General features: G+C 36.0%; 1 protein-coding gene across 1 annotated transcript; it reads left to right on the plus strand.

Moving 5' to 3' along the window:
- Positions 1-964: 964 nt before the first annotated feature.
- LOC6580274 (putative gustatory receptor 59d) lies at positions 965-2,348 on the plus strand. The gene is made up of 2 exons (XM_002006087.2): positions 965-2,130; positions 2,187-2,348. Exons 1-2 carry the CDS (start codon positions 1,111-1,113, stop codon positions 2,346-2,348), a joined length of 1,182 nt encoding a protein of 393 aa, XP_002006123.1. The 5' UTR covers positions 965-1,110.
- The last annotated feature ends 6,731 nt before the right edge of the window (positions 2,349-9,079 follow it).

The following is a 9,079-nucleotide window of genomic DNA, read 5'->3' on the forward strand; positions in this document are numbered from 1 at the left end:
CTGCACGGATTGCATTCCCAGCTTAAAAATGAAAAAATAAAAAGCAAACCCAACCCAACCCAACCAAACCAAAACAATCTCTGTACGAAAGCCGTCTCATCGGCAAAACATTTGCCTTTTGTTCCACTAATTGGCTTATGTTTGCATTATGTCAAAAACTGATATATCAAATTGGTTATCTCTTGCCTTGCTGTTATTTCAGCTCGCAGTTGAATGCAATTTAAATAACGCTGAGAGAAAAGGATTTAACACACAAAACAAAAAAACAAGAAACATTTAAGCGCAAAAAACAAATTCTTTGAAATATTTGTGTAATCGTTAGAAATTCCAATTTAACTTTAGGATTTGACTATTGCATAACTTTCATCCTGATCGAAATTTTGTGTGAATAAATTTATAAAAAGAAATATCTTTTTTACAATATAAATATATATAAAAAAAATTTTATTTAACATATTTGTAGCTATGCATTTAAAAAATCAAAATAAATATATTGTATACAATAAATAAGAAAACATAGTCTTAGGGTTTTTTATTCAAATGTATAGCTACAAATTTTTTTTTTATTTTTTTTTTTTTTTTTTTTTTAATTAATTTTAAAGTTTAAGAGACTACAAAATATAAAGGTTTTCTTTTCTAATTATTGAATGTGTATTACTTTTTTATTTATTATATGAAAAATTTAAAACCTCTCAAAGAATAAAAAACAATTGATGATATTTAAACAGTAAGTGTGATGTTTTAAATAAAATAAATAAATATTTTTTTCTTTTAATATTATATATTTTATATATTATTTATATATATTTTAAAGAAGTTTTTATTTCGAAAAGAAGTCAGCTAACAATGCTTGCTTTATTAATTAAATAAAAGTTAATGAAATCATCCTTACAAATAGCTATTGATCGATGTGCCTAATATATTTACATATACCCTTGGCATTAATGCATCAAGCACTGTCGACAGCAGCGATAAGGACTCTGCCCGAGCTACGCACAGCTCATTAGCAGCTATCGCCGTCGTTATCCGCCCATCTCATCGAGCTGGTGGTTTTTTCATTAGAGCTGGTCGAAGCAGAACGTGAGAGCGGCTGGCTTTCAGTCATTCACAATGGTTGACCTGGTGCAGTTTGTGCTGCGCTGCAGCTACTACTACGGCCGGCTGATTGGCGTGATCAACTTCGAGATTGACCTGGAGACGGGTGAGCCCCGACTGACGAGACGCGCGACTCTCTGGGCGATTGCCATCAACGTGTTGACCTTCAGCCTGGTGCCGCTGTTGATCAGCAGTCGGGTGTGGCAAGTCTTCCTGGTGAACGCCAACAGTCTGCATCAGTATGTGTTCCTGGTGATGATCTTCTTTCGGGTCAGCTGTGTGATTGTGACTGTCCTGAGCCGCTGGTGGCAACGGCAGCGACTCGTGCGTCTGCTGCGCAGCTATCGCCGGCTGACACAGATGCAGCCCCACGTGGTGCGATTGTGGCGCCGCGGTGTCATTGCCAAAGGGATTATCAGCTTTTCGGTGGAGAGCATTCACATTTTCTTGGGCGTGTATGGGGTGCGAGATATGCTAACGCCCACCATAGCACTGAGCGTGTTTCTCATCTATCTGATCATTAGCTGGATGAATATTATACTCGCCCAGTACTTCTTCAGTTTGCTAAACGTGCATGGACACTATTTGCTCATGAATGAGGAGCTGCGCCGGATAGTGGCTGAAACACATTTGCTGGAGCTACTGGATCATAGCAAGAGCCTGCGCCAGCTGAAATACTGCGCCCTGGCCGATCGCCTGGACAGCGTGGCGCTGCTCCAGTCACAGCTGCAGAGCCTGGTGCGGCGCTTGACCCAAATCTTTGGCCCGCAGACTCTATGCATTTACATCACCTTTAATGGCACCTTGATCTCGGGCGCTTACTATGCCTTCTCGGCCATCAGGTACAGCGTTGACATCGACTGGACGAGCGCTCAAACTATATTGACCATATGCGGCGCCATCCTCTATATGACTGACTCGCACTTGACCTACTCCATTACGAGCTATGTGGAAATCGTCTACAAGGAGATGTCGAAAATAATTTCACAGTATCCAACGTTTGCCCAAGATGTGGACAGGCGTCTAATCACAGCGGTGAGTGGTATTCCATTGGGTAATCTAATGTGTCTCTCATATCAATTTGCTTGCAGTTTGAGAACCTTAAAATGCAATTGGTAAGCAATCCACAAAAACTCTCTGTCATGGGCCTATATAATTTGGAACGTGCTACGGTTTTGGGCATTTTCAGCTCCGTAATATCGCATTCATTAATCCTCATACAATATGATATAAAACACTATACGGCAAGTTAAAAGTAATTGTTTAATATTATAAATTTAAATATAATATATTAAAATTTAATTAATTATATTTCAGAAGTGTTTTAGATATATAAATTTTTTTTTAATTTTATTTTATTAAATAAACATATTTTATATATATATATATATATATATATTTTATTATTATTAAATATTCTGTGAATTTGTTTACTTTATATTTCTAAAGAAGAAAATAAATAGAATATAATTAATTTTATTCCATAAGTGTTTAAGATATATAATTGTTTTTATGTAATTATTTATTTTATTTTAAAAAATAAATATATTTTACATTCATATATATAAATATTATTAACTTATTATTTGACGTTCTATATTTTTTTTATATTTTATATTTCCTATATATATGTATATATAATATAGGACATTTAATTATTTGTATGCAATTATTATTTTTTTTATAATAAATAAATATATTTTATATATTTCTTTATTTTTTATATATCTAAAGAATCATGGTTGACTATGCTCAGGCTATCTCTTATCTCTCTATGCAACTATAGCTTCTCTTCTTCTAGCTAACAGTCTCCAACAGGGCTTCTAAACAGCTCAGACTTGCTTAGCTAACATGTCTCAGACATAACTCAAACACCATCGACTAGAGCACTCTAAGACTTGCTTGGTTAATTCATTTCACTCGCCGCTCATCAAACTTTTGAAAATATATTTCTATGATCACAGCCAGACGGCGTTTCCACAGTCTCAGACATGACTTAAAAACGTATTAAAACTCGCCTTGCAGCTTCAGCCACGCTTCCAAATGCCAATAACTCAAAAATAAATAACTCATACGCCACATGAAACTGGAGACAGGCAAAACAAAGGCAAAGTCACGACTGCCAAACAGGAATGCGACGCCCAATTGCAAATATTTTCTTTTTTTTTCCACCGAGTTTTATTTGAAAAGTTGAGCTGCTAGGAAAGCTGTAAAAATGCCACCACCTAATGAAAAGCAACCCCTGTGCGCGCAGGTAAGGGCGGCAAATCGCCCTCGCTTTTGGCCTGTTACACGCTCGTTATGTTTGATTTATAAAAGTTTACTTTTCTGAACGAGCTTCAGAAGAAATTAATTGCCGTTGTTATGTTTGATAAATTGCGTATACGCCGCAGTACGAACAATAAACAATATAAATGTAAGTGAATTACATTTGTGTGTGCGTGTGTGTGTGTGTGTGTGTGTAGCTCTCGACTCGACTCTATCTGCATATCAACATTGATTAACGCCCACAGCTGCAAAGGGGTTGCTTAGCTCTGAAATTTGCCGAAGTAATTTTGCACTTGAGGAAATATTTTAATGAGAAATTTCTGCTTTTAATTTATTACAATTGGCAGAGCTGAAGATTTTCTCATAAGCCATAATGAGAGTGTGGAAAATGTATATTATATATATGAGTATTTAAAAAAAAATTCCACGTCTTACAGCTACAAAGCTTTCGCGTCTTACACCTGCTCAAAGAAATATTCTAGCAATATATTTTGCCAGCTGCCAAATGCGAAACTTCGTCTGTGCTGCGCTTTAACATTCTTCTCTTAATTTGTTTTGTAATAATGTGGCTCGAATAGTCAAAGAAAAACAAAAGACAAAACATAAAAACAAATAATTCTTTTCAGTTTTCAGTTTCATTTTTGTGCAGATATTTCAGTTTACCGCGCGGACTGAGTGTAACTGTTGTCTTGGCCCTCGCCGCGCAACGGCGCCAACGGAAATGAAAACTTAACGCTTATTTGAACCTTCAACAGTGCACATAAATCAGCAGACTGACGCTACCCTTACCACCTACGTGGTGCGTACCACCTACTATCCGCCCGAACTCTGTCTGAGCTCTAAGCCAAAAGCAGCTTAAATGCCATTTTGTAGCAATTTTTTTTTTTGTCATTTTTTTGGCTGTTGTCTTTCTTTGCTTTGAGCTGGGCTCTTGAAAGTCGCGCTGATGTCTTTGCCATTCATAATTCTGTCTCTAAATATTTGTGTTTTATTTTTTGTTTCGCCCGTTTGCGTTTTCGGTTGGCCATATGTGCGTGAAAATGTTTCTCTTTTGGGCCCCGTCTTTGTCAAGCTATTTGGCGCTGTGCACTTCCGTTTCCGCTTGAGACCGGATGCGGCAGACGCCTGTGGCGAGCACTCTCACTGATTGCACTTGCCAAATATTCAAATATTCACACTTGTAGCTCATTTGCCATTTCAATTATTAACATTACGAGTAACGCTCCCCGCCTAGACACGCGACAGACAACCAGCGCTGAAACTTTCAATAAAACATTTAACAGAGTAGGCTGACTGTAAAATACCCTTACCCTTACCTTGCACGTGTTTAAATAGATAAAGTTCTATATATATTTATGTATAAATATGTATGTATATATATAGGCAACAATCAACCTCTCAGTTGGAGTAGAACAAATGCTTCCGACTGCATTTAAATGGCTCCAATTCGCCTCGACCCTTCGTCCTGATTGCCCAGCCAAATGAGTTCGTGTCTGGCGCTCGCTGCGTTCGCGCACTCAAAACATTTTCAAGTAATCTGAAATTTTTGCTCATTTGATTCAATTACACCTTTGGGTGTTGTAATATCGGAGCTATCGTAAAAAAAAAGACGGAAGCAACAAAAACGCAAGCGCAAAAGATGTTAACAAAATGAATGGTTCAAAGCAGACGGATGGACGGAGGGAACGACGCGTCGTTTTTATCTTGGGAGGGCTGTGAATTGTTGCAAAATAAATTAAAGACGAGACAACTGAATGCAACGAACAAATGTCTTAAGAATTTCACAACAACTTTAACAAATAACCTACACAGCATATACATAGAGTTTAGGTCACTGCACTGAGAGAAATATGAGTATTGATATTTGATTGTGGTAATGTGAGTCGAAGAGCTGATTGCTGAGATTGCTGATAGTATACCATAGAGCAGTGCTGAGTAAGTGAGAGGGTGAGGTAGTGAGAGCCTTTCAATGCTCCTTTTAAGGCTTTTGGATGGCTTCTGGCTTCTGATGGTTATATATGGTACTGATACATATTCGACCAATGCTAAACATATTTATATGTATAAATTGTCTTAATTTTATAAATAAAATACAAAAATACAAATACAAATATTTATTAAATATTTACACAGATAATTAATAAATATTCCTTTATTCTCTGTGCCCAAAAATTTCTCACAGTGTTCGTTCGCTAAACAGTTTCAGTGTTGTTTTGTGATTCTTTTGTTTCCCGTTTGCCAAAACAGAACAAAAATTCGCGCTTCTTCTTATTCAACATGGCTGCTAATTTGATGCAACAACATTGCAGAAGGCATGGCCCCCCCTTACACTCTTTAACGGCCCCCTCGTTCCGCCCGCAGCCCTTGAGCAGCCTGAAGAGGGCTGCAGTTTATTTGCAAGTCGCCTTTGGGGTTAGCTTTAATTTCATGCTTACTTTAATGCGAACAAGAGCCAATCCTCGCCAGCCCGCGCCATCGTTGACTTTGTGCTGTAGTTAACGGCTTTGGCTTTGGCTTTGGCGTTGGCGTTGGCGTTGGCGGTGGCTGTGGGTTTCACTCTCTCTCTCTCTCTCTCTCTCTCTCTCACTCTCTCGCTGGCCTTTTGGGGTGGCTGCTGGCCGCAGCCCGCGCGAGGTTAACTACTTTTCATGAGCTTAATTTTAAATTGAGGCTGCGACGGCGGCTTCATTTACTTTGTGCCTTCAACTTTGTTGCGCGCAACTTTTATGCGGACTATTTAGCAGAAAGTTGCCACAGCTGCCAGCCAACGGGGGCAGACGAGGTCCGAGGTGCAGTCGAGGAAATTCTATTAGGCCAGGCAGCAATCAACGGTCAGGCGTCAAGGCGATGAGATATGCCAACCGGTTGCCATTGCCCATTGACTTATTAAGCCAAATAATTGCTTATTTGCACAAAGAGCTAGCGCTCAGCCCAATTGCAATTTGCACTCGCCACGCACCACATAAGAAAAATTACTCGCACGCCCACTGTACGCTGCGTTGGGCGTGGCTGCTGATAAACCATCCAAACGTAGCGGACAGCCTCCGTTGAGGCTATTTACACAGCAACGCCTATCGCACAATCAAATGCAGTTTCCCAGCCTGAATTGTAATTAAAAAGTTGGCCCCTCGTGACTTTAATTAAAGTTTGCAGCGCATGCGTTTCGCCTGGCCATGAAAAGTCCAGTGGAAACCGCCGATTGACCAAAGACTGGCTGATGACTCTATCAAGGTGAGTCTCTAGCCAGGCATCCACTCATCGAATTTAATGTTTGCATTGCATTTATAATAACTTACTTAACATGATTTCATTTAGATTGTATATGATGCTTAGCTAGATAAGTTGAGGCAATGAGATTTTCACTGTGATGGGATATACACTTATGTTGTTGTGTAGCACAGTGTTCACGGCAATAGTAGAGCTTCATAAAACTTCATATAAATGAAAGAATGTTGGCATAAAAAAATAATAGTATTTAACAGCTCCATATAACTATTTTTTATAATTTTTACAAAAATATTACTTTACGCATAAGACTAAAAATAATTAATTTAAATTTAAAGTATATTATGTAATTTTTAAAATATAAATAAATTAATAACAATATTTTAAATTTAATCAACATTTCTTTTTGATATTCAATAATATTAACTTAAAAAAAAAGTAATAATCTTTATTATTATTATTTTATTTGACATTTTTAAAGAAAGCTAAAAATAATATATGATTATTATTTTTAAAGATATATAACGTAAACATTAAGTTCGTTTTAAAAATATTAGGGATTTAAATTTATAATATTTATTTTAATTTACTACAACTTTTTAGAACACACCAATATAGTAAAATATATTTTGCTAAATAATACTTATTATTAATATTAATTTTTTTAAATATTAAAAAAAAAAAAAACTTAATACAAATATTTAATAAAATATATCATAATAATTTTTGAAAAATATTTATTATTATTATTATTATTATTTATTTATTTATTTTTTATTTTTTGATTATTATTAATTTTTTACATCCAATCTATACATATAATCTTTATTCTATATTATATATGTACATATATAGGCCTTAGATATTCCATACCCTGTCTAAAAATTAACAGCATTCTATTCTCTCTAAAACTCAACAGCTCTTCACAGAATTTCCCTGGATTAGTGAATTTCACACAATTCCAGCCACATTGCCAAAACTCCATTGATGACCACAACTCCCAAGTCCACTTAGCACATTTAAACAGCATTATCCGACCACAGAAATTCGGCAATTCTTTTGTCATATTTACACATTGGCAGCTATCTAAAAATGGGCAAAGACCAAAGTAATCTAATTTTACAGCAGGTTAAAACCATACTCTCCATCTATGGATGTGCAATAAAAGTGCAAACTAAAGGCAGAGAGAAGCTGAAGCTGAAGAGAGAAAAAAAAAACTCTATAAAATTCTAGGGTTGCCTGGGTTTAGGCTCATGTGCTGCAACCTATACGTAAAGACTGTGGTTCAGGATTTTATTTCTTTCTCTGCTTTTCTTTTTTTCCTTTTTTTGGCTCTCTAACTGCTGGCCTGATGCAATTTACGACGCTTTGTTAAACGCTTCAGCATAAAACTGCAAGCTCAAAATACTGCACAGAGAAAACACACACCGACACACACACATGCACACACATTTACAGTTAGCCAACGGATATACAACTTAAAGGCACATCCGTTTCAGTCCAACGAGCTGGTCATAAACAAACTCAACACCGATTTAGCAGCACTTTTTAGGGTACATTAGCTATGTCTTGAGTTTGGTTAAACTGTTTATAATTTAATATTATATTGGAAGTGTAGAAAAATGAGGCAAAAAGAAAACAAATTGTTAATAAATTCATTGATATATTTTAAAATATGAATGAATTGAAAATATGTAAAATATCTATATATTTAATAATAAGAAAGTATTAATACCATAATGTAATATATAAGCTGTATGCTAAGAAAAATCGCCAGCTTAGTGATTTGTTTTCCCAAATTATTAATTTATTCATAAACATCTCATTTGATGTCTTCTAAGCAATACCTATCCTTGCTATACGCCCTTTTTCATATATTATATATTTATAAATTAATTTAATGTATATTCACTCGAACAAATTGAAGATAATTCACAAGCTGTTTTTATATATTTATTAAGGCATTAAAAGGTTTTAAAATTTATATAAAGTTGAATGAAACACAATATTATATAGTAAAAAATCTTCTAAAAAATAAAATAAACTAAAGTAAAATTTTTGATTAACACTATTTCGAAAATATTATTGAATTGAGTAACTTTAAATTAATTGAAACTTAAATAAATAAAGAGCTTGCAATTTCCAGTACTTACGTTACACATATCATATATCATCCAAAGAGTATTCACAGTGCGTTGCATGCCTCCCTCCCCCATCCCTGGCCATTGTTGCTACCCTCGCACTGAGTGACCGTTGCCGGGTAGCTATAAAACTATTTCGTGTAGGGAGCTCCGAGCTATGAACAAAAATAAAAAGCTACTTTTTGAAGGGAGTTGGCCAAGCTTGCGGTTTGTCTTTCTATCCTCCTGCCACGCTCTGCGTCCGTCTGCAGTCCGTCTTCACTCGCACCAACACCTGGCTAATGGGAATGTGTGTGTGTGTGTGTGTGTAAGTTTGAATGCCTGGCTGTTGTTGTGGTGTTGCACATGTT

This window comes from Drosophila mojavensis, unplaced genomic scaffold, assembly GCF_018153725.1.
Source record: "Drosophila mojavensis isolate 15081-1352.22 unplaced genomic scaffold, ASM1815372v1 contig_80, whole genome shotgun sequence".
NCBI classification, from domain to species: Eukaryota; Metazoa; Arthropoda; class Insecta; order Diptera; family Drosophilidae; genus Drosophila; species Drosophila mojavensis.

Excerpts from the sequence above, each read along its gene's own strand:
- LOC6580274 (XM_002006087.2), top strand. The coding sequence starts at position 1,111 with ATGGTTGACCTGGTGCAGTTTGTGCTGCGCTGCAGCTACTACTACGGC. Across the intron at positions 2,131-2,186 it reads ACAGGCGTCTAATCACAGCG|TTTGAGAACCTTAAAATGCA; the intron begins GTGAGTGGTATT and ends ATTTGCTTGCAG.